The sequence below is a fragment of the Marmota monax genome, unplaced genomic scaffold (assembly GCF_021218885.2).
Source record: "Marmota monax isolate L192 unplaced genomic scaffold, Marmota_monax_Labrador192_F-V1.1 WCK01_AAM20220418_F8-fsc00045, whole genome shotgun sequence".
NCBI classification, from domain to species: Eukaryota; Metazoa; Chordata; class Mammalia; order Rodentia; family Sciuridae; genus Marmota; species Marmota monax.
This window is the reverse complement of record NW_026692132.1, coordinates 4,031,410-4,058,335: the sequence shown is the minus strand read 5'-3', so window position 1 is coordinate 4,058,335 and position 26,926 is coordinate 4,031,410. Positions and strand designations below refer to the sequence as shown.

Here is a 26,926-nt window from a genome sequence, read left to right as displayed (position 1 = left end):
ATAATAATAATATACTGTTTTTCATTTACAGAAAGTAAAAACCTCTTTCGGAGCTCTAAAAGAAAGATCTCGATCTACTTTCTAACATTGGGGATATGTGTGATACCAAAATTAAAAAGATATTCATTTTTCTTTTTAGTTATACATGACAGAGTATATTTTGACATATTCATACACTCATGGAGTACATCTTATTCCTAATTAGGATGGCAATCTTGTGGTTGTATGTGATATAAAGACTCACTGTGGTATATTTATATACATATGAAAGTTAAGTAACATTCATTCCACTGTCTTTCCCATTTCCTGTCTCGCCTCCCTTATTTCATTCCTCTTTGGCTAATCTACAGAATTTCTATTCTTCCTCTGCCCCCAATGTTGTGTGTTAGCATTCACATATCAGAGAAAACATTCAACCTTTGGTTTTGGGGGATTGGCTAATTTCACTTAGCATAAGAGTCTCCATATCTATTCAATTTCTGGCAAATGTCATAAAGTCATTCTTTTTATAGCTTACATTCTATTGTACATATATACCACATTTTCTTTATCCATTCATCTGTTGGTTTCATAACTTAGCTATTATGAACTGAGCTGCTATAAACACTGATGGGGCTACATCACTGTAGTATGCTTTTTTTTTTTTTTTTTAAGTCCTTTGGGTATATACCAAGGAGTGGGATAACTGGCCAAATGGTGGTTCCATTCCAAGTTTTCTGAGAAATTTCCATACTGCTTTCCAGAGTGGTTGCACCAATTTGCAGTCCCACCAGCAATGTATGAGAGTATTTTTATCCCCACATCCTTGCCAACATTTATTGTTACTTGTATTCTTGATTATTGACATTCTGACTTGAGATGTGATCTCAGTGTAGTTTTAATTTGCATTTCTCTTAATTGCTAGAAATGTTGAACATAATTTCATATATTTGTTGACCATTCATTATTTCTTCTTCTGTGAAGTGTCTGTTCAGTTCCTTTGCCCATTTATTAATTGGATTATTTGGGTTTTTTTAATGTTTTTTTGAGCTCTTTATATATCCCAGAGAGTAATGCTGAGGTACAGGTGGCAAAGATTTTTTTTCCCATTCTGTATGTAGGCTCTCTCTTCGTGCTCTTGATTATTTCCTTTGCTGTGAAGAAGTTTTTTAACTTGATACCATCCCATTTATTGATTCTGGATTTTATTTCTTACATTTTAGGAGTATTGTTAAGGAAGTCAGTTCCTAAGCCAACATGATGGAATGCTAGGCCTATATTTTCTTCTAATAGGTATAGGTTTTATGGTCTAATATCTAGGTCTTTGATCCACTAGTTTTGTGCAGGGTAAGAGGGAATAAATTTCATTGTTACATAGAGATTTCCAGTTTTCCCAGCACCATTTGTTGAAAAGGCTATCTTTTCCCCAATGTATGTTTATGGTACATTTGTCTAGTATGAGATAACTGTATTTATGTGAGTTTGTCTCTGTGTCTTCTATTTTGTTCCACTGGTCCTCATTTCTGTTTTGGTGTCAATACCATGCTGTTTTTGTTACTATAGCTCTGTAGTATAATTTAAGGTCTGGTATTGTGATGCCTCCAGCTTCACTTTTCTTGCTAAGCATTGCTTTGGCTATTCTGAGTTTCTTTTCCAAATGAATTTCATGACTGCTTTTTCTATTTCTATGAAGAATGGCATTGGAATTTTAAATAGGAATTGCATTAAGTCTATACAGTACTTTTGGGATAGTTTTCTTAATTTCTGTTTCAGCTGATTCATCATTGGTGTATAGGAACACAATCGATTTATGGGTATTAATTTTATATCCTGCTACTTTGCTGAATTAATTTATGAGTTCTAAAAGTTTTCTGGTGGAGTTTTTTGGGTCTTCTAAATATAGGATTATGTTGACAGCAAATAGGCATAGCTCTTCTTTTCCTATTTATATCCCTTTAATTTCTTCTTTTGCCTAATTGCTCTGACTAGAGTTTCAAGGACTGTGTTGAATAAAAGTTGTGAAGGAGGGCATCCCTGTCTTATTCTAGTTTTTAGCGGGAATGCTTTCAATTTTTCTCCATTTAGAATAATATTGGTCTTGGGTTTAGCATATATAGCTTTTACAATATTGAGGAATGTTCCTACTATCCCTCCTGTTCTAGTGTTTTGAACATGAATTAATGCTGTATTTTGTCAAATGCTTTTTCTACATCTATTGAGATAATTATGTGATTCTTGTCTTTATATCTATTGATATGGTAAATTATGTTTATTGATTTCCATATGTTGAACCAAACTTGCAAACCTGGAATGAAACCAGTTGATCATGGTGTACTTTTTAATGTATTTCTGTATGAAATTTGCCAGTATTTTATTAAGAATTTTTACATATGTGTTCATCAGGGATGTTGGCATGAAGCTTTCTTTCCTTGATGTGTCTTTGTCTGGTTTTAAAATCAGGGTGATACTAGCTTCATCGAATGAGTTTGGAAGGAGAACTGTGATATTTAAATATAACATTTGATACTATGTTTTCTAGATTTCATAAATAATCTTACCAGATAACAGTATAACACTTTACAATTAAAACTGTACAATTCATGAACTGTATTCATAAACTGGAGTTGAACAGAACAGCATTATTTATCTTCATTTTACCAATTTAGATACTGAGACTCAAGATATTTTAGATTATGAATCTACTGTCACATAACTAGCAAAAGGCATGATCAGTTCTCAAAATCTGTCAAAACCTAATGATTTCTTCCTAAGCCATATTTAAAAATTACTATTAAAAAGACAAGACTAGGATTGTGGCACAGTGGTAGAGCACTTGAATCATATGTGTAAGGCACTGGGTTCAATTCTCAGAATCACATATAAATAAATGAATAAAATAAAGGTCCATCAACAATTAAAATATATGTCTATTATATCTAATATATTTACTAATATATATAAGATATATATAATATTATATATTCTAAAAAGTATCACTTTTTAAAAAAAGATAATAGCACTGTATTGTAGAGAAATAGAGCACCAACCTATGAATCTGAAAGCCTAGTTGAAAAAGCCTTTTTAAAAAGTTGGAGGAAACATAGTGTGCCACTTATCATTCTCAAAAGCATTTACTAAACATCTATATGCTTATTTTAGAACATTTACTAATCAGCAACAGTTTATATCCTTCCCTTAAGCCTAAATTAACATATCACTTTACTGCTTATCCTATAGAAATGATGGCAGAAGAGGTAGATCAACTTTAAGCAATTATAGAGCACATAAATCTACAGAGAGGCTGAGTCAGAACTTTTAAAAGTATACTTTCTGATCCAGCTGGCAACTTAAAAATCTCAATTATTTTAATTTAAATTTCTGGAATATAATTTTCAAAAAATATAACAGAAAGGCTTGTTCACTTACCGTTGGGGTAGGAGTCTATCATTAGCCAGGTAGCCTGGTTTATGAACCTCTTTATTATAATCTCCATACTTGGCTTGGACAGCATAGGAGGCCAAAAGAACTGCAGTTTCTGGTGGGCAATATATCTCATCATTTAATATGGCTTCTTTAACTTGCAAGAAGAAAAGTCTCTGGGTTATTTCTTGAATTAATTCCTCAGAAACATCTTCAGGAAAGAATTTAGCTCTAAACTTGAACTGTAAAGGATTCTCTTTTTTAACATCTTGCTGTGTCACCTAGAACAGTAATTCAAGTATAATCAATAAAAATCTCAAATTCAACACAACTGAGTCCAGTCACATCAAATTATTTCTGGAAAAAAGAGGAAGTGAAATAAAAGTTTCCAAACCTTCAAGTAATACTATGTAAGATTTTAAATGTGTAAACAAATAAATGTGAGAAAAGCAATGCTATGCTCAGTTATGAAGGCTGCTTGTAACTCACAGATCTGATTTAATAACTAAATTGAAAACTTCTTTTCATATTCTGGAGACACTTATCCTGCAGATGTTCCAATTAAGGTCCAAATATGTAGTTATACAATATGTAATATCTGCCTTATAATAATAATTCACAGATACTAGTTTTCAACTAGGAAGTGAGCATATCTTTTTACTCAAATGAAGTTGATGGTGCTTAATTTAAAAATATGACATCTTGCAATGATGAACAGAGATAACTATAAAAGCGACTCAGAATCAGACACTTAAATTTACCAGCAAATTCACAATAATTTCAAATTAACTTAATTACTAGCTTAATTTTATCATGCACATTTTACCTTTTTATTTAGTTTAAGCCACGTAGAATAACCTTTGCTGTCTACATACTGCAGCCCAAAAAACCAGACCTCACGCAAACCAACTGTTTTCACCACCTAAAAAAAAAAAAAAGAAAATTCATTCACATGGCAACTAGATGACACTAGAAACTAGACTTTAATAGAACAAAACTAGAGAGGTATAGATATATTCCTTTGCCATTAAAAAAAGGCATTTCCTAAGGAAAAATTGAACATATTCACAGAACATGTCTGAAAACTTACATTTGGATTTTCTTTTTTTTTTTTTTTTAAGAGAGAGAGAGAAAGAGAGAGAATTTTTTAATATTTATTTTTTAGTTTTCGGTGGACACAACATCTTTATTTTATTTTTATGTGGTGCTGAGGATCGAACCCAGCGCCCCGCACATGCCAGGCGAGCGCGCTACTGCTTGAGCCATATCCCCAGCCCTAAATTTGGATTTTCTATATACTCGATTTTGTACTATCACTTCAGTCTTCATACTTGATTCACCTGTTTGTATTTTCTTTTCCTCATCTCCCATTACAACCTCAACAAATAACAAGTCCAGAGAACAAATATGCAATTGTCATAATCCTACATTTCTATTCCAACTTACTCTTAGAATTATCCTATTGGTATTCAGGGCAAATAGTTTGATTTTTGTGCTTAGAAAAGAGTCTGATATAGTCTATGTTCTACGATCACTAAGCATTAAACCATTCTTGGAACATGCCATAACTTTCACCCTTCTACACCTTTGCTCATGCTTTTTAACTCTCTGCTAGAATGTTTCTTCTGTCCTTTTGTCACCTGTTGAATAATTTATTATTCAAGGCTCAGCTCAACTAACATGCCTTCTGTGCAGAAAGCTCTCTCAATTTTTAGATAAATTAATCACTTGTTTCTGATTACTTTATTCTGCTATCAGAACACTTATTCTATCCTACCATTATTAAATGTGTTTTTAGTACTGTGTCTATTTACTCTCCTTCACTAACACTTAAGGACAGAGATTACTATTTTTTTTAAATTTTATTTTAACATCCAAGTCCTCTCACAGAATAATTATCCTATTGCAGGTACTCAGAAATACTGGAATACTAAAGTGGTGCAGCTAGCATATACACCCAGGATTATACCCACACTTAACAAAAGAATATTAAAACATACTTCAAATAAAATAAAATACTTAAAATGAAGGGAAGTGAGAGGTCACTAACATTTTAAAAACTTAAGATTTAACTTCAGCTCTTAAATGATAAACATTGTTTATTTTTTAAAACTAATCTTAAAATATTCCAGGCTTTTGGTTTCAATACAGCAAATTGATCCTTCAGTTTACTCTCACTTGAAATTTTTCACTAAAATGTTACATACAAAAAATAGTTTCTCTCCAGGGAGAAATACCACTCTCAGAATTTTATTCCCTCTCTGCACCTGCTTGTCATTGTAGCAACAGAGAAAATGTAGTGAAAAGAAAGCCCTGGGGTGGTGAGAAGCAGCAGATGCATTTCTGAGCTTAGGTTAAGCAGCCAAGTGGCCAAAGTAGCCAATCACTGGCTGCAGAGGACCTCCCTGGTCTCAGGCCCGGCAAGCCAGTGGAATGTTTAGGCTGCATCTTTCTGTTTTCAAAGGCTGCGACTTGTGCTTCATGCCTTGCCCACTTCCCATGACAGAGTCAGAGGAGAATTAGACGAGTCCTGCTTTTTATTCTTTACCTGGGAATCTTTCTCCTTGAATGGTTTGCTCTTTCAATTCATCAAATACTCACAACACAGCAAGAAAGAGGCGCCCAAGAAGACTGCCTGAATCAGGACAGCTCCCTGTGCTGAGCACATGCTAACAGTAGGGTTTTCTCCCTGCAGTAAAAGCCCTTGCAGGCCTCAGTGTCTAGCACCAATCCTGAACTTACAGATATGCAGGCATGGAGCCCAAATGAACCCAGTGACTTTGAAGAAGATTTTTTTTTCCTCTATGCGAACTTCTCTGGCCTATGTGAATTCCAACTGTGCCTGTGGCCTCCTAATTTCTGGGATAGCTGGTCCAGGCTTTTTGTTTGTTTTAAAAGAGTAAAAATGGGGATTTAAAATCAAATCTTTTGTTTGCCCTTCTTTCCCTTTCTAACTTTCTTTTGAGGGAGGCATTTTGGATTCCTCATATACCTTAACTTATGAAGCCTGACTCCTGTTTCAGAAAAAAGGTGGCAGAGGAAAAATGAGAGGCAAGAGGAGTTCCAGGTCTTTCTAAGGAAAAGATTCTCTTTTTTAACTTTGTTGCATACCTGAAGGCTGGCCACTCATCATATGCTAGGGAGGGGTTATAATTTCAATACTGAAATTGTTTTTCCTTACCTGAACTATAATTCACCTTAAAAACAATTCCGGAGGGGGAAGAGGCAGTATTGTTCAGGGAGTGTGTATGTGTGACTCAGTGTGGCTGTTTTGTTTTGCAGTGGTTGTCTAAAATATTTTCACAGTATGTTTAATATTCGGTGTTTTAAAACACAGTAGTAGTCAGTAAAGTAGGATTCTGATTCTGGAACCTGGGATGTGTCCCATGTCAGTGGGTGAAGTTGTCACCTAGGGTGGCATCCACACACCAGCTCCATGGGCAGATGCAGGTGCTAGAATCAGAAAAACTAACAGACCCACATCAAAAGTAACCCAACAAGGGTTTTCATTTCATACAGGATACAGTATTTTTATTTTATCACAGAGTCATAATTTTTTTGAAGTTTTCAAACTTTGAAATTTGAATGATTTCAAATTATATCAAATATTTAAATTATATTAAATATTGTAGTTTTAAAACTATAACAAAATCTAAAATTTCTATTTTTTGTTTTTCATTTATCTGTTCTCTCATCTATTAAATTGTTTTATGAGGGTGGAGAAGTTTTCTCTTCTTAACATTTGTTTCTATAACCAAAAATAAATTATATATTAAAGAAATAAAAAAAAGAATGTTTAAAATAAAAATAATTCAGTTGTGCTAAGAATATATTAAAGGTTATCATAACAAACACATTTTTGGAACATATGGAATATAAACACTCATACTAATGTTGCAAAACCTAATAATGCCAAACAATGAAAAATTTAATGCAGATAAAAGGAGATCCCAAATAACTTTGGCAAGAGAGAAGCTATCCAGCAAAGCCACAGAAAATGTTCAAGCTCAGGGTAGCAAGAATAGGAAAGGTATGGGGCAAAAGTAGCAGAGAAACGTGAACCTAAACAGATGGCCTCAGCTTTTGCCTCCATGCTTTGTGAGATTCACAATGCTGGCTGATTAAAAGGGGATGTGCCACAGTGGGCACAAGGCATAGTACTTTAACTAACTTTACACAACTAATACGCAAGACAATCAGGAAGAGTTTAGTTGTGAAATTCCCTAGTATGCCCAATCTCACAAGAAGCTCTTTCCCTACTTCTTCTGGAGGTATGATCAGAAACTTTTGATCACATACCTAAAAATTTTAAAATGCTGGGGGCATAACTACAACAGGTATTTTTTAAATAAAATATACTATTATATTAATAAAGACTATATTTTTAAAGAATTAGAAAAAGAAAAAAATATAAACAAAAATTTTAATAAGAGATTTCTGAGTATTCCTTGGGCACATGAATATTTTAATACCACAAGTAGAAGCTAAACAAGGAGGCTAGGAGAGGAAGAGTCAGCCTCCAGGAGCAAACGAAAGAACTGCATGCACTCAATATAAGTACCCCCAAGAAGCTAGCCTCAATCTAATAATTAAAAATGGGATTTTGCTGCATGTTGACCCATGCAGCTATGCACTCTTGAGAGGACCCAGTCTGCTCCTGGTCTTACCTGAAGCTAGAAGAAAGGATTTTGAATGCTTTCACCATAAAGGAATGATAAATGTTTGAGGAGACAGAGAGTGTAACTGATTTAAACATTATACAATGTATATCTCACATTGTATATATACATAAAACTCAATTAGACATCACATTATATACAATTTTTAGGTTTTATGTATGTTTTAATATCTAAATTTTTTAAAAAGTACTATCACACAAATGTAGTAATAAGAATAAAGAATATCTCTATAGCTGTTCAAATTATATGACTAGGTACTGAGAAAAATTCCTGGTGCTACACTGTTGAACTATCAATAATGGTACGGGAAAATACAGATGTATAAACTAGTGGGATGGGGATGTGGCTCAGTGGTAGAGTGTTTGCCTCACATGCATGAAGGCCTGGGTTCAATTCTCAGCACCACACACATAAAAATAGTATGTAGTGGCATACATGTGGTATCAAAGTTGCATGCTTCATGTGATTAAATGATACCTGGTCAAAAAGCTGTTTGCCAGTTGTATTGGGCTGAATGGCAAATTCCAGCTCAGCATCCATTGTAGTTACTCTTACATTGATCTATAATAAAAACAGAAGAGAAAATCATTAGGAAAGACAATATACTTAATTACTTATTTAGTAGGCATGAGAAAAATCTTTTATCTGATTTATAATATTTCCTTTATTAAAATGATATAATTAGACTTAAGATTTTCTGTGATTCAAATCAATTTGGGGGGAAAAAAAGAGCTTCTGAAGTCCTTATTTAAAAACATCTCCTTCAGTCTGACATAACTTTCCTATGTATATATATGCATATACCACAGTGAACCTCCATATCATGTTTATTTATGAGAATTAGAATAAGATATACTCCATGTTTGTATAAATATGTCAAAATTGACTCTACTGTCATGTATAACTAAAAAGAACAAATAAATAAAATAAAAAGTCACATAGCTCCTTTGCTTTAAACTAATGTGCTCTCCCAAGGTTAAGCAGTTCAGAGAGAGCAGGAGTCAAGGAAAAGGGGTCATCAAAACGCTACCAAGAAAAAATAAACACATCTCAATACTTAACATGCACTGGGACAATAAGCCATGAACTTTCTATATTCTCATTTAGCCCCTGCAACAATACTGGAAGATATTATTTCACATCTATGGAAACTCAAAAGGTTCCCATTACTTGCCCAAGCACACATGGAGATGAAAAAGCAAAGTAGGTATTTAAACTGAGGTATAATTCCTAATTCTTTGTTATTCACTATGCCACATTTCTTTCAACATAAAAATCACATACTTATTTTTGTTCATATGACAAACATTTTCTTGACTTTATAAAAGACATTTATTTTCTACAGCACTTTATGCAGGACTCCATTCTTTTTTTAATTAATTATTTTTATTTATATATGACAGCGGAATGCATTACAATTCTTATTACGGGACTCCAATTCTAAATACTATTTTTTGTATAAATACTGTTCTAATTGATCTCAAAACTTAACATTACTTACAACATTTTTACCCCAGAATATTATCTTCACCTGAAATTCCTCATGTGTTTCAAAACTCTCTTATAACTTTAATTCACATTATAGGAACTTTTGATCAGATTCCTCATACCCCTTTGCATGTCTTAATCACTTTAACACCATATGTGGTGTGGCTTTTACCTGAATGCCTTCTCTAAACAAATCATATAAATTCATCCTTCTTAAAATAATCTTATTTGTATTTTTCTTTAAAATATCTTATTAAAAATATTGATATAAAAATACATGTAAAACATATGTAAACAAAGAAAAATGAAGTCCATAAATTTAACATCCAACTTAACTAGAAATGACAACTTGTTACATATATCACTGTATTTCTTTGCCAATTTACTTTTCCTCATCCCTACCCCCAACACATACAGGTAAATAATAATCTGAATTTTTTTTTTTTGTCATTCTCTTTCTTTTTTTTTTCCTTTTTGGTTTTGGTACTGGGGATTAAGCCCAGGAGTATTCTACCACTGAGCTACACCCAAGCCTTTTTTATTTATTTTGAGAGAGGGTGGCACTAAATTGCCTAGGCTGGTTTTGTTCATATGACAAAATCTCAGCCTGCCAAGTCACTGGGATTACAGGCATGCACCACCACACCTGGCTATCATTCTCATCTTTAAAAACTAGTTATATCACTCACAGGTGTGTGTATGCATGTTTGTGTACACACATATATATATAATCAATTAAAAAGTTGATTTTTTTCAGCTATACTATAATTGCAAGCACTTGCTAACGTAAGTCTTCTTTCTTAGTATGGACAATGGATACATGGATATATTCACTTTAGAAAAGTTCAACCCAGCTATTCCCCTGCTGGGTCTATTCCCTAAAGACCTAAAAAGAGCATGCTACAGGGACACTGCTACATCGATGTTCATAGCAGCAAAATTCACAATAGCAAGACTGTGGAACCAACCTAGATGTCCTTCAATAGATGAATGGATAAAAAAAATGTGGCATTTATACACAATGGAGTATTACTCTGCATTAAAAAATGACAAAATCATAGAATTTGCAGGGAAATGGATGGCATTAGAGCAGATTATGCTAAGTGAAGCTAGCCAATCCCTAAAAAACAAATGCCAAATGTCTTCTTTGATATAAGGAGAGTAACTAAGAACAGAGTAGGGTCGAAGAGCATGAGAAGAAGATTAACATTAAACAGGGATGAGAGGTGGGAGGGAAAGGGAGAGAGAAGGGAAATTGCATGGAAATGGAAGGAGACCCTCAGAGTTATACAAAAGTACATACAAGAGGAAGTGAGGGGAAAGGGAAAAATAATACAAGGGGGACAAATGAATGTCAGTAGAGGGGGCAGAGAGAGAAGAGGGGAGGGGAGGGGAGGGGAGGGGGGATAGTAGAGGATAGGAAAGGCAGCAGAACACAACAGACACTAGTATGGCAATATGTAAATCAATGGATGTGTAACTGATGTGATTCTGCAATCTGTATATGGGGTAAAAATGGGAGCTCATAACCCACTTGAATCAAAGTGTGAAATATGATATATCAAGAACTATGTAATGTTTTGAACAGCCAACAATAAAAAATAAAAATAAAAATAAACATGTTAATTGTACAAATTACTGGGATTCACTATGATGTAGTCTTTTGATTTGCAGATTCTACTTCAATTAAAACATTTTAAATTGTACACTATACTTTGATTTTTCAATTATATTTCTAAGATTGACATTTCTGTGAGTAGTTACAAGTCATTTTCACAGCTATACCATCTTCTACAAGTGATTAAACAATTTATGTACCCATTTTTCTATCAATGGACATTGTTTCCATTGTTATGAAGTCTTATACACTCTCCTAGTACATATGCATCAGAATTCCTCTACAGGTATTTACACAGAAAGAGAACTCCCAGATGATAAAATATGCATACCTCTTATTTTAACCATGTAATGAGAAACAGTCTTACAATAGTGCCTAAGAATTCTTATTGATTGCATTTTCACTAACAGTGGGTATCAGCAGATTTCTTTAATGATAACCTAGTAGATATGAAATGATATATCAATATGGTCTTAAAATATGCATCCCTGATTCCTGATGAAGTTGAAAACCTGTTTGTATATGTGGCATACAGAATTCTAAAATGATCCCCATAATCCCTGTGCCCTAGTGTTTCACCCATGATTATATTGCACTACATGATAAAAAAGAATTTTGTAGATACTCTTAAGGTTCACAATCAGTTAACCTTAAGAGAGATTATCTGGCCAGGTGTGGGGCATATGCCTATAATCCCAGCTACTCAGGAGGCTGAGGCAGGAAGATCACAAATTCAAGCCAGTCTGGGCAACTTAGACTCTGTTTCAAAAATTTTTAATTAAAAGTGGGAGTGGATGTTGCTCAGTGGTAGAGCCCTTGCCTAGCCTATATGAGGTCCTGTGTTCAATCACCAGCACTGCAAAAAAATGATAAAAGGTTATCTAGGTAAGCCTAAGCTAATTACTAACCACTCAGTCTCACCTTTGAAATGTCTGTTCACATCTATGTCTTATTTTCCTATTGTGTTTTGTTTCTTTCTCATGCTTATAATAGGAGGTCTTTGTATATTAATCTTTTCTCAGTTATTTGTGTCAAAAAAAATCTCCCTGTTTGTCATTCTGTATTCTTTATGGTGTCCTTCTTTTTAATAAACACATATTCTTGATTTTAATGTTTTAAATACAGATGTCACTTTTTTGCCATAGTTAACAAATACTTCCTTGTCTAGAGTCACAAAGATATTCTTATATTTCTTAATCTACATCTTAAAAGGTTTTGGATTATATCTCTTTGATTTTTGCTTATGATGAAAGAGATCTGATTTCATTTTTAATCCCCATTGGATAATATTATGAAAATTTTTTAAATCTCAACATAATTTATTTACTCCCCAAAGACTGTCACAAACCAAGCATCTGTACAGGCATGGATCTTTGTTATACCAGCCAATTTAACTATTCTGCTAATATCATGCTGTTTTAATTACTATATCTTCAAATAACTCTTGATATTTGGTAGGGCAAGTCTCCCCTCATTATTCTACAGAACTGTTCTGGCTATTCTTGGTTCTGTATTTTAGTTCCTGCCTCCAAATAAAATAGTAAATTTTCAAAACCCCACATTTATAATTTAGAACTACACTATATTCATCAGTCTTTCAGGGTAAGAACTGACATCTTTCCAATATTAATTCTACCCACAACTATGGTTCTTGTGTGCAATGATTTAGGACATCTTCAATGTTTTTTAGTCTCTTTTTTGAAAGAGACTACTTATAGTTTCTCCATAAAAATAATACTACTTTTATCCCCTGGACATTAAAGTTTTGTAGCAATTGTAAATATGGGTCCACAGTCCTTAATACATAATTTTGACATCCTAAAAGCATTCAAGAATGAAGTTTTAGTTTATTTTGGGCAAAAATTTGATATGAAGTAATGTGAACTATCACTCACGGTGAATTAATTTATTCCATTTCATATGGACATTCACACATTTCTCTATAGAAATGTTAATAATGCCATAGAACTAATAAAAGTTTCAGGACATAATGTAATATACATTATAATACATAGTCACCCTTCTAAAATACTAAAAATTCCAAACTCTGAAACTCAGTTAGTTTCAAGGGTTTCAAAGGCAGGACTGTGAAATCTGATGAAATATCTCTTCAAATTGTTCTGTTTGGAATTTTAAGGAATAAAACTGATTTTATATTGATCCTATTATTTCACTTGTCAATTGTTATAATGAGTCTATAAATCTTTGTGTTTCTATAAAGCAAGAATTAGCAAGCTTTTCTATAAAGAGCTAAATGGTAAATATTTTCACTTTGAAGATCATACAGTCTCTGCTGCAGTCACTTAACTCTGAACCTAGGGCAACAAAGCAACCATAGGTAATAAACAACTGAGCATACTGTGTTCCAATAAAACTTTATTATGGATCCTGAAATCTAATTTCATATAGTTTTCAGGTGTTACAAAACAACCTTTTTTTCAACCACTGAAAATGTAAAAAAAAAAAAAAATCATTCTTAGCTCATAGGCAGTAAAGAACAGGTTAGTAAATTTCAGTAATCCTAAAATTCTCAAATAGCATTTCTTCCTTTCCTATATATACTTAAGCTTTTCTTTTTTTGTACAACAGGTTTTGCTATTCAAAGTTGAATAGTAGCCATGATAACATGTATCTCCTATCTTGTTCTTGATTTTAAGACTGTTTCTACCATTAACACATTTAGAACAGTTTTTACTTTACATTCCTTCTCCATTTTTATTTTTTAAACCATAAGTGGTTGTTCAGTTGTAGCAACTGATCTTTCTGAATGTATCACGATTTTTCTCCTTTAAACTAATGGCATGACACAGAGTTACTAAGCTATAATGTCTCTTGGAACTAGGTATGCCCTTGTGACTAAGCTGTCACCGATAGAACGTGAGCACTACAGACGCAGATTATTCCTCTGCATAAGCATAAAACAGTGGGGGCATGCTTCCCCGTGCTTTATTGTCCCTTCCTGCTAGCTGGAGGCAGCTTCAACTATAAATACTATAATAATACCTAAAAGGCTAAGGCTCAAACTTCTTGGGCTCAGGATCCTTTTACACTCTTGAAAACTACAAAGCACTCAAAAAGTTTTTGTTATATGGGTTATATATATATCAGTATTTACTACATTAAAGCAGATAATTTTTTAAATATTAACTCATTTAAGTATAATGCTAATAAACTTAATACATGTTAACATAATAATATTGTAACATATAAAAATGGCTACCTATAAATATACTATTTAATTTTAAAAAGTGTGACAATACTATTTAATTTTAAAAAGTGCAATATGACAGCTTTTAAATCCTTTTCATTTGATCTTAACATCAATTCTTGGAGGTAATCAAAGCACTTGTTATCGAATCAATTTTACAAATGAATCAAGTTTGCAGAAGTTATGCTTCACCAAGGTTACATATCTACTAAGTATAAAGCTGGGCCAACAAGATTGGGGTAAAACACAAAAACGAAATTAACTTTCTCCAACTTTTGTGTTTGGGGGAAAAAATACACATATTTTTTATTAGGGTGAGAGGGGAGAAAAAAGTCAGTTATATTTTGACCTAAAAAGTTTGAGGGAAAAAAAATCACTGATTATTAATATATTAAAATATTATCTTCCAGATATTTTAATGTACCAACCACAGATCTGATATCCAGTTGAATAATAAATCTGACTCTTCACTCTAAGGAACAATAAATAAATGTTCTCTGCATAATTACATTAGCAAAGAGTTTTCCAAAGTTCTTATAAGCATTCACATTCCTACTGAAATACATTAAGGGTAACAGATGTTCCACATCCTTATCTACACTTAATATTATCAGTATATAATTACTCCCCTTCTAGTGCATAAAATGTTATTTCACTGAACCTTTAATTTGTATTTTGCTGATAACTAAAAACATTTAGAATATTTTTGTGTTTATTGGCCAATTAACATAGCTTCTTTATATAAAAAGTTTTTGCCCAATTTTTTTTTTTAAACTGAGTAATTGAACTATAGAACTTCACATTGCAATTATTTTCTCTCATTCTGTCTTGCTGTTTTCTTATTGCTCTTTTTTTCACAGAGCAAATGGTTTTTGGTGTTTTTTTGTTTGTTTGTTTATTTGTTTGTTTTGGGGGGGTGGGGTACCAGGGAATGTCCAGTCATATTTTGTATTCTATTTAGAGACAGGGTCTTACTGAGTTGCTGAGGCTGGCTTTGAACTTACAATGATCCTGACTCAGTTTCCCGAGTCACTGGGACTACAAATGGCTTTAACTTTGATAAAGTCCAATTTTTTCCTTAATGGTTCAAACTTTCTGTGTATTATCCAAGAAACTTTCCCCTATCCAAGATGACAAATTTTTTTTCCTTTATTTCCTTCTGAAAGTTTTATACTTTAGGTTTTTGCATTTAGGTCTACAATCCATCTAGAGTAAATTTTTGAGTAAATTATGAGACAAGAGTTTAATGTTCATGTTTTTTCTGTACAGATAACTCTTTGTTCCATCAACATTTGTTGAAAATAATTAAAATTCCCCATTGAACTGTGTAACACTTTTGTCAAAAATCTTATGATTATAATATGTAATGTGTGTGGGTGTGTTTCTATTTCTCTGATTCTATTATCTACCCTTTCACAATTACCACAATGTCTTGTTTTTGTAGCTTGAGAGTAAGTCTTGAAATGAAGGTATGTAAGTTTTCCAGTTTTGTTCCTTCTTAAAACTGCTTTAGCAATTTGATCAATTTATCCAAAGAAGTTTTCAGGGTTTCAACTGAATAGAATTCAATTAAAACTACCAATATATCTGGGAAGAACTGACACCTTAATAGTTATTTATAAACAAAACTGTAAAAATTATCTACTTCTCCATATATTCAGATCTTTAATTTCTTATAAAGTTTTCAGTATAGAGACTTTGTTTTGCCTCTGTATGTTTATTCCTAAGTACTTTATGTTTTTTATGCTCTCACTACATTTTTCAAACTCTGCTGTCATTATATATATTTTTAAAAACATTGATTGTATTTTTATTATTATTTTTATTTTTACTATAACTTTTTGTCTAACAATCTTGCTAAATTAAATTACTAGGTCTATCAGTTGTTTTATAGATTCATAAGAACTGTTTATAAACAATCATGTCATGTGCAAATAGAAAATTTTATTTCTTAATTCTGATCTTTACACCTTTTACTTTCTTTTATTCTTTTCTACCAACAACACACTGTTACCTGCTGAGTCTTTAAAGCAATATTCGTGAAAATCTAGTAACTATAACCAACAATTTCTCTAAAAAGCTAACTGACCAAAAGGAACACTATTAAAAAAAAATATATATATATATATACACCCCATTTTTTTTTTTAGGTGAAAAGAACAGTTACTCTAGGACAAAAAGAATACATACACCTTAATCAAGAACCATATAATTCTAAAATCAAGTAAAATGATCAAAGATATACAACTAAGAATACCTAATGTCAGTGTAAGTATCACCAGCATCAAAAACTAGTGTGTGAGAACACTTGAGAAAAAAAACATGCAGCCAGGCACAATGGCACATGCCTTTGTGTGACTCAGGAAGCTAAAGAAATTTTATCAAACAAGTTCCAACCCAGCCTCAGCAATTTAGAAAAATCCTGTCTCAAAAAATAAAAAGGACTGGGAATATTGCTCATTACTAGTAAAACACCACTGGGTTCAATCCCCAGTATTAAAAAAAAAAAAAAAATTTAATAAGCATGGGTCCTCCCAACCTCTCATTATTTTCTCTTAACAATAAGTTACCATTTTTTTGCACTATGTACCAGATTCTTTCAATCCTCATCATACTCCTTAAGTTAACTAATTATGTATACCCCATTTTATATAAAAAGGAAATTAAAACATGGATAGGTTGAATTAAATTAACAAATTACCCAGATTAAATGACAGTAGGTCAGTTTTACCCCAAGACCCATGAATTTTAACCTTAACTGCAATGTTATCCATACCAGTTCTTCACTGCCCATAATACTATGCTATAGCCACACTAATCTAAAACAAGTAATAGTAACAGAGCATTTTCTTCTAACAACTTTCCCTTGATATTTTGCCTAGTTCAAAAACAAAAAACAAACAAAAAAACTTACTGCTAATAATATCTTTTTAAGTAAACTGTATCAAAAGTAATAAAATTCACTTACTGGTTTCGGCATTTTCTTTCTCTTTTTGTTACTTTCTTTAAAAATTCTTCACATCTATAAATTCTATTGTCACCTTCTGTTAAAGAAAAAGAATAATTTATTATCTTTTTCACATAAGGTTTTTAACTAACACTTATATAAAAGATAAACATTAGAGCACCAGAAGTAACAGTTCTTATTTATTCTAATTTTTAATGTCTTCTACTAATATTTCACGTTTCCTAGAAAGATTAAAACCTGATACTTGCTAATCTATTAAAAGTTTTAATTTACAGACAACACAGCAAAGAAACATGTTTGCTAAGGGCCTTTCTCAGTGTTGGGTTCATTCCTACATAAGACTAATAGAGAAAAGGACAGTAAAAGTGAGGATGAGTAGATTCAGATTCTAAAGAATTAAGTCAAGAATTTTTTCAACCATTTTTTGTACTTTCAAAGACAAAAGGAAATTCTAATGTAGCTACAAATTTTTAAATTATTCTTGAAAGTTTTAAAATCTCAATAAAGTATATATGTAGCCTATCCACCTATACATATTAAACAGTCATAGCTTTGCACACTAAAAATTTTCATGCTGCTCACCAGCAAGCTAGCAGCATTCAATGAAATTTAGAATTGCCCTAAAGACCAATGGTAAATTGTATCTTCTCCCCCTAAGGCAACAAATCTTATCAAGAATTATGACATTATCTTAGGGTAAATGTTCTAAGAAATATCTAACAAAACCAAGTTTCCCCTCCTTGCAAATCTGTTAAAATATCTAATTCTTAATCATTATTAATTGTCCAAAAATTATCATTTTAATTTGAAAACTACAGAAGTGTTCTATTAGATACATTATTTGAGAATAAGCTTATCTAGGTAATGTCTCTGGCAAGAAACTTTGTTACACAAGAACCAACTAAATATACACTGAAATAAGGTCATTTTCCTAAATTTTATTCAAGCACAGGCCAATAAACCTCTTTTTAGGGATAACTTTCTCCTTTAGTGTGGGGGGTGCATGTGCACGTGTGCACGCTCAGAGTGTATATTTTATCAGTCACTGGGCAATGAAATTCAGTTGGAAGCACACAACCCTCACCTCTTAACTTGTTCTTAACCTATCCCCTATCTATACTCCCCTACTTTTATAACCTAAATGTATTTCAGTCAAATTTTTCTACAATCTGTTTTCACAAGTCCTTCACCTTACCATCTCAGGTCTTGATTAAAACAGCCTCCAAAAGGACTTGCTTTTCATAATCTATTAGCTACTAGTCCCCAAATCTCTATCTCCAGGGTTTCTTGGCGAATTGGCTTATCTCAAAAAAGACTTGGCCAAACACTTCAATCCCTATCCCAGAGCCAAATCTACTTTTCTTCAAAGCTGAATGAATTATGTATTTCTAGAAATCTATTCATAGTATTCTCTTAGGATTTTTTTTATCTACTAGATCTAAATTTGTGACCTTCTTTTCATTCCTGTTAATTTTGCCTGCTTTTGTTTGATTAGTCTTGCCAGAAGTCAAGAGTTGGTCTAAAAGTCACTTTTTTAGTTTCGTTGACTTTTTATTAATTTTGTTAATTTCTATTAATTTTTCTCATTTTCTTCTCATTAGTTACTTTGGCTTTACTCAGAGGGCTGACTTTCTATTTCCTGCAACTGCAAGTTTACCTAAGTAATTTCCAATATTGTTTCTTTACTAGTTCATGCATTTAAGTCATCAACTAAGTATGTCCAACTATAGAAAAACTCCAAATATAAAGTGATTTCCCTAATTTACCAGTGAGAAATTCAAAAATAATTTTATGATTTGAATATTAAATTAAATGTGCATCTATAACATTTATTAGTATACTTATACATGATCTATGAAATACTGATTCAGAAATATTGTTTGCTTCATCTCAAACTTCACAGAATAATTTTATTCTAATTTTATACATACATGAGATAAAAGTATCTGTATAAAACTTGGACTACTTTTTGAATCAATAATTTTCTAGATTACATTAGTATTTTTGAATCAGTGTATCATATGATCAAACTTTTATTTCAAGTCACAATTACACATAGGACACTCTCTCATTTGTACTATAGGAAAAATTTTTAATATATTTACATTGTAACTTTTTTTTCTTGTTTTCATTTATTATTACTACTATTTTTTTAACTGATGATTCCTCTGCCTTTTCCCATGTTTAAATCACTCACTAGATGAGCCCTGTGAGCTTTCCAAACTCAAGTGAACTAATGGAGTTTCAAATCAATGTGCCTTTCTTGAAGTTTCATGCTCAAAAAGAAGACTGCATCTTATAATGAAAGACTTCTTAAGAACACAAATATAATTCTTTTCTGGGGAATATTTGAGGAAAAAAACCTTGCCTCTTACTTGAAACTATAGCATTTTTTCTAAGTAGCACTTCAGTGGCTTAGGTTTTTATACAGTTCTAAGTGTCCTGCCTAAATGTTTCCAATTTCAACCATGATTTCTAATCACTACTGAGAAATACTTTGTTTTTTAGTTTTCAAATAGAAGGGTTAGAGGACTTTAGGTAGAATGCTGATTTTTTTCATTACTTTTAAGTTTATTCTTCTATAGTCAAATAATTCATTAGGATATTTTATGTTTAGTACATGGTCAGTGTCTTTCTTTCTAGACTGTTCCAAGTATAAATACACTGTATTGTATGCATTTGATAAATTAAGTCAAGCTAAACCAAGTTTTTAAAATTTTCTTAATAGTCTATTACTACTCATTTTAGTCTATTTAATCAAATTTGGTAGAAACATATCAAGTTTTCTCAACTAATGAATATGGATCTTAATTTCTTCTTCTAAAATACCAGCTTTTAATTTATGTTTTAGGCTATTTTAAGTGAATCTAGGTTTAGAATTGTTCTATCTTCCCAGTGAATAGTTCCTTTTCTTCTTTTCTTACAAATATAATTCTAAATTGACCATTATTCCCTCAGCATTTGGAAGACACTAGTTTATTCTGGCATCTGTTACCACTGATGAGGAGTCTGAGGTCAATCTAACTCATTCCTTTGCTTTAATCTATCCTAGAACAATTTTTACATTTATTTCTTTTCTCAATATTCCCTTACCACCTCATTCCCTACCACCACACCCTGGGCAAGTTAGCAGGTATTCAAATGAGCTTCACATCTATCATACTACTTTCTAAACCATATGGTTGGTGTCTCTCTCCAATGCAGTATTTCATTAGTAAGGAAGAATAAAGAAAGCAAACATTTAATTATATGCCAGATTCTATAAACTAAGAGTAGTCAGATTATAGAAAAGGTATTTCTAAAACAGCTAGGCAAGTAAATATTGAAATAATTTATCCAGGTTTTTGATGTTAGAGTTACTTCATGTTATACTCTACAGGAAAGGATCTTCCAAACAAAATACTCCACACTAAAGTTTTAATCTTAATAAGAGAGCTCATCTAACATAAAAGTATACACGACAGGCCAACAAACACAGAACCAGGGTCTTACACAAGCTAATTAAGCGTACAAAATCTCCTACAAGTGTACTTGGTCTATACAAACTGTGAAATGGGGGGAGGGCTAATAAAAGCCATCACAAATATGGAATCTTCTAAATGAAGCTTCTAAAAATGTCTACTTTCAGATTAGTGTTGGGGGGGTGGGGCGGTAACCAGGGATTGAACCCAGGGATGCTTAACAACTGACCCACATCTCTAGTTCTTTTTCTCTTTTGAGACAGGGTCTTACTAAATTGCATAGGCCCTCATTAAGTTGCTGAGGCTGGCTTTGAATTTGCAATCCCCCTGCCTCAGCCTCCCTGGAATTACAGGCATGCACGACCATACCCAGCTTCTGTGTTCATTCTTAAAAATCATGTTAGGCTTTCCTGTTTTATTTCACTTCCCCATTTTATTTCAGTCTATCATAAATTATCTGAAGAAAAATGAGGCTCTCTTTGCCAATTGAACATAAAGTGACTAAGAACAATGCCTTATATTTATAAACCATAGTTTCATGTTCTTATACTTTGATTTTTTTACTAACAAAAAAACAGGAAGAAAGTAAGAGATTACATTATGGCTACCTTATAATTGAAGAAACAAAACAAGGTCCACTTTTTTGTTGTTTTGTTTTTATGTAATGGGGATTGAAGCCAGGGGTGCTTAACCACAGGACAACATCCCCAGCCCTTTTTTATATTTTAAGACAGAGTCTCACCAAGTGGCTTAGGGCCTTGCTAAATTGCTAAGGCTGGTTTTGAACTTGCCATCCTCCTGCCTCAGCTTTCTGGGCCGCTGAGGTTACAGGTATATGCTACTATGCCCAGCACAAGGTCCATTCTTAAAGTAACTTGTCCAAAAGTCACATGGACAATAAATGGACAAGCTACAATCCTTCGGACGCCTAAAATCCACAACTCTATCATATACCAGCCTGTCTTCCTCTGATATTAAAAAAAGTGAAAAATAATCTCATTTATGGAAATATAACCAAGGAAAATACTTTAAAATGTGTATAATGGTTTAACTACAAAGATTCTAATTATAGTGCAAGTTTAAAAAGTAGATGTCATATGGGAATTTAGTTAAGTGAATCACGGTATACACTACACTAGATCAAAATGCAGCTAATCAAGGTGTTACAGAAAATATTCAATGGCTAGGGAAAATACGCACAAACCTCTGAGGAAAAAGGCAGGTTATGCTGGGCATGGGGGCACATGCCTATAATCTCAGCAGCTCAGGAGGCTGAGGCAGGATTATCACAAGTTCAAAGGCAGCCTCAGCAATTTCACAAGGCCCTAAGCAACTCAAAAAAGGGTGGGGGATGTGGTTCAGTGGTTACATACACCTGCAATCCCAGCTACTCAAGAGGCTAAGGCAGGAGGATCACAAGTTCAAGGTCAGTCTGAGGAATTTAGTAAGATCCTGTCTCAAAATAAGGGATAGGGATGTAGTTCAATGCTAGACCATTTGCCTAGCACATGTGAGGGCCTAGGTTCAATCCCCAGTACTGCAAATAAATAAATAAAAACATCCATAGCATATTGTCACTTTTTTAAAAAAGTATGAGAAAGAGACCAAAATGAACACACTGCAAAATATTGAATCTCTGGGGATTAGAATGAGTTTGTAAATTTCTACAATTAAAATGTAAAACTTTTGAAATAAAATTTCTTAAAATGAAAGAACAAATTATTCTAAGTGAATAAACTGAATGAAGTTGGACTTATAACTTTACAATACTATTTAATATTATCTAAGTATGTTAATCACTTTTCAAAAACACAAGAAATACCAATTCTAATTTTTGAAGAAAAATACCTAAAGAGGTATATAATGATAAAAATAGATGAATATATTCTTACTTTAAAAACCTACATAGGGAGGATAAAAGAAATATCAAAATTAATAGGAAAATATGCAACAGCCATAATAAAGTTGCTTGTAAAACACACTTCACTCAGTAAACACTTAAGTACAAACAAATCTTACTTTAAAAACTGAACAACTGTGCTATTGACTAAAACTACAAATCAAAATGGTTTTAAGGTATTACTGATTATGTACTCATTAAACTATCAAATTGTGTTAATTATACATGATAATATTATGGAAACTATATTGGTAAATAAATAGATAAATATTACTAGCAGCACCATAATTGACTCCATTTTTCTAGAAAGTTCGTTGCTAATATATTAAAAGAGCTTTTTTGAACAGGAAATTCTGCTCCTAGCATAAACCCCTAAGAAAATAACACAAAAGAAAGCAATCTCTACCAAAATATTCTCAGCAGCACAATAGCCAGTGATTAAAATCACAAAGTAATGTGGAAACTATGTGACAACAAGATAGCTACTCTAGGGTTTTGTTGTTGTGAGGAGAGGGGCTTGTTTTTATATACTAGGACTGTGTCAATATTTACATAAGGGTAAGTAAGAACATGTAACTAGCCACTCATCACCACCAAATAAAAACACAGGTACTGTTAACAAAGTACATCTGGAAGTACAGAAACCCCACATTTAATGTTAATCAGGGTCTTTTAAATCCTAATTTAAAATAACAGAGATGAGAATTTCAAAAAATACTTTCACCGTCTTCTTTCACTCTCTTTCACTCATCTTTCAGTGTCTTCTTTTACTCTCTAATTAATAATACTAGTACTAATATGTAAACTATTATATTCTAAAGATCTATATTTGCATATCAAATATTTGTATATTTGCACCTTTCCTCATAACATTATCAAGAAAAAAATTTACTCCTACTCACTCTTAATTTTCTTAATCTTTCCCACTCCTAAATTTCTTAGCATGATCTTACCCTACCTTTTTTCCACAATGACTCTCCAAAAAGCAATGAAGTGCAATCTTGGTAGCAACATAGGAAGTAGTCTTAACAGATGCTGCCAAGCACATTTTCCATTTCCAGAGAAGTACCCATATGAATATGTACTTAAACACAATGCTGCATGTTAAAAACAAATCATTCATTTAAAACATTCTCTCTTTCGTCCTTCAATTCTGAGGGTGACCCTAAAACAGCCTCCTCTGTACTTCATTCAATGGAAAAACAGCCTCATGTTCACAAGGGAGAGGCACAACAGACTCCAGGTGGTAAAGCAGGTGTTGTTAAGGCTCCTAAACACATAGCTTACAATGAAGCTTCAATAATTTACAGCAGACTGCCTAATTTTACCTTTAAGATATTCTTTTCCCAAAACCTTTTTTCCACCTTTTGAGATTCAAATGATCTCTGATCAAATGCTCTCTCCTTAAACTTTCAGAAGAACTCTGGCCATTTATTGAGGAAAGCAGTACTATAAAGACAAACATAAACTGAACTAATACGGTAACTCTGGCAGTCAAAGCAACACAGGAACATCATTAGCAAAAGAAGTTCTTTATCATTTGGGTATTTTTCCCTGCATGGGACACTCTAGGGAAGCATATGGATCTCCTCTTAGAAAATTATTTTTAAGTGCAGGAAATAATGCATTAAGTTACAAAAGAAACCAGTTACATTGAAATACAAAAAACACAAATTTAGGCCATAGTAATGTATGTGCTTCTTTATTAATGCTTTAAACAACAGTATCTACAAATGCATCTAGTAACCAAATTTGTAAGTAAAGATGAATATAAATGTCATCTCGAGAGAATTTTAGTGTATTATAAAAAATATCTGCAATTTCTAATGAAAAGAGTCTCTGGTACTACTAATGCTACCATTGCCTACAATCATTATGGAAGAAAATGCGTAGAGATACAATGCCCCCCTACCAAGCTCACATATCCCAGATCCAAAAAATATATAAAGGACTATGTTTATTATATTTTTATCTCAGTGTTAATACTGAATCCAATAATAGTGCATTTTGGCCTATGAAATGCCATGTGATCCCAAGATAAAGCAAAGAGAAAAATTTAGCCCCATTTCCAAGTTAAAAAAGTAACACCAAGAGCAAGAAGGGTAGTGCTCATTCTATAGATTCTTGACCTATATTACCTAATCTTCTTAATAACTGCCCTTCCTCTTCCTGCCCTATACAGGTATTCCAATATTTCATCCTTCTATTAAGAAATTAAGATTCACATAAGTGACTTGCCCAAAGTCATGAGGTGAGTTAACAGAGTCAGAGTCCTAAAATCCTAGTACTGGGGATTTTGACCATCCTCGTCTGCTTTTCTAAAATATCATTCTAGACAAGCTCATTTTAAACAATAACACTTTTCAAAAAGTAGGCTGTTCAAGCTTTCTCCTTTACTAGTATCAAGTAGAAAGACTACTTCTAAATTTGTTGTTAAGGGCATATGATTAAGTGGTATAATCACTTCTATCATTTGATTTCCTGTAAGGGTGTTTTACAATTCTAAGTAAGACATTAAGTACTAGCTAATATAGACATGGTATCTGCTTTAAGAGTATTTTCAAGGAAACCAAATATTCAGCATTTTTGAAAAAATGAAAATACAGAGCAAATTTCTAAAACTCAAATATATAGCAGAACTACGATAGTTAAAACACAATTTTACACTGAATTTAGGTTCTCCTCTAAAAGAGTCTTATAAATTTAAAATATATCTGTGTTGTTCTTTAGGTGAACAGAAAGGCAAATAATACACTTGTAATTATTAGTTTCAAATGCCAAAAGGCAATTATTCTACATTTATAAAAACATTAAAAATTCATACAATAAGTGTTTAAAAATAGTAAAATAAAAACAGGTTCATGAAGTCATATGTAGCAGGAAAGCAGCACACAAATTGAAGAAATTCTCACAAATAATTCTACACTTTATATGTTCTAAAAAAACCAACTGTATACAGATACAACTGATTTTTCTAAACAGAACATTAATTAATTTATTAAATATTATTAAAAGTACACAGCATTTCTACAGGGTAATTCTACTATCATGAATACCCTTAACCTCCATTTTAAGAAGCTGGAATGGTTCCTGTCTCACAATAAGTCCTCAATATTTGCTGCTTTTGTTGAATTAAGCTTACAAAAAAAAAAATGATCATTTTTTTCTGCTGATTGGTGTCAAGGGCAATATTTTCCTCTTATTTTAACGTTATAAAATGATGAAGCTAATAAACACTGAGACAACATAAGAAAAAGCTTTAAGCCAGAGGCTGTGGCACAAACCTATTAATTCCAGCTATTCTGGAAAATGAGGGCCAAATCTGAGGCCAGCCTAGGCAATTTAGCAAGACCTGACTCAAAGTAAAACTTTAAAACAGGGTTGGGGAAGTAGCATAGTGATAAAGCTCTTGCCTAGGAGGTGCAAGGCCCTGGGTTCAATTCCCAGAACCACAAAAAAAAAAAAAAAAAAAAAAAAAAGAAAAGGTTTTCACAACTAGTTTTCCCAAATTCAAGTCTATATTATCTCTATCCAAAACTGTTTAAATAATTCCACTTAATTCAACAACGAAAATAAATTTAAAGGCTAGTTAACTGGACACATTTAATGAGAACTATAATTATCATGCTGTATATTGATTAGATATAAGTAGTAAGTCTTCTGAATATAAACTACCTTTGCTTAACTGACAAACTAACTTTATATAGTTTTTCTAAGTGTAGAACCTATAAACAGCTTAAATATCAAGAGTCCTCATGGTAGCTATCAAAATTTAATCCATCTCACACACTCCCTAAAGACCCAGGGGTTCTTGAGTCAATTAACCATAGCTGAGACTTCTCCTATAAGGGAGATTTTTCATGACAAATACATCCACTCTGGTTAGCTTACTGAAAGACAACCAATTTACACAAACAATGGGAAGACTTAAAAAAAAAAAATTAAGTAGGAAGAAATATCCAGAACTCATATCACAGAAGAATGGTTGGAACATTATTACAATGAATATTCTACTTTATACAAACCACTACCATAGCATGTAACACACTTTAAGACACACAAGGGCTGGGTCTATAGCTCAGTAGCAGAGTGCTTGCCTAGCTTGCATGAGGCACTGGGTTCGATCCTCAGCACCACATAAAAATAAACAAATAAAATAAAGGCATTCTGTCCATCTACATATACAAAAAGAAAATTTTAAAAAG

General features: G+C 32.5%; 1 protein-coding gene across 3 annotated transcripts in view; it reads right to left on the bottom strand.

The window, feature by feature from the left end:
* Positions 1–26,926, bottom strand: part of Rdx (radixin) — an 87,991-nt gene that overhangs the window by 54,480 nt on the left and 6,585 nt on the right. For 2 of the 3 annotated variants that reach the window (XM_058586481.1, XM_046466181.2), the window contains exons 2-5: positions 17,361–17,436; positions 8,556–8,639; positions 4,226–4,321; positions 3,406–3,680 (exon numbers count right to left, since the gene is read on the bottom strand). In XM_058586481.1, the coding sequence (XP_058442464.1) occupies positions 3,406–3,680; positions 4,226–4,321; positions 8,556–8,639; positions 17,361–17,372 (467 nt within the window). In that variant the 5' untranslated portion in view covers positions 17,373–17,436. Of the gene's footprint in view, positions 1–3,405; positions 3,681–4,225; positions 4,322–8,555; positions 8,640–17,360; positions 17,437–26,926 lie in introns of those variants that run through there. The other variant, XM_046466189.1, reaches the window with a different exon arrangement.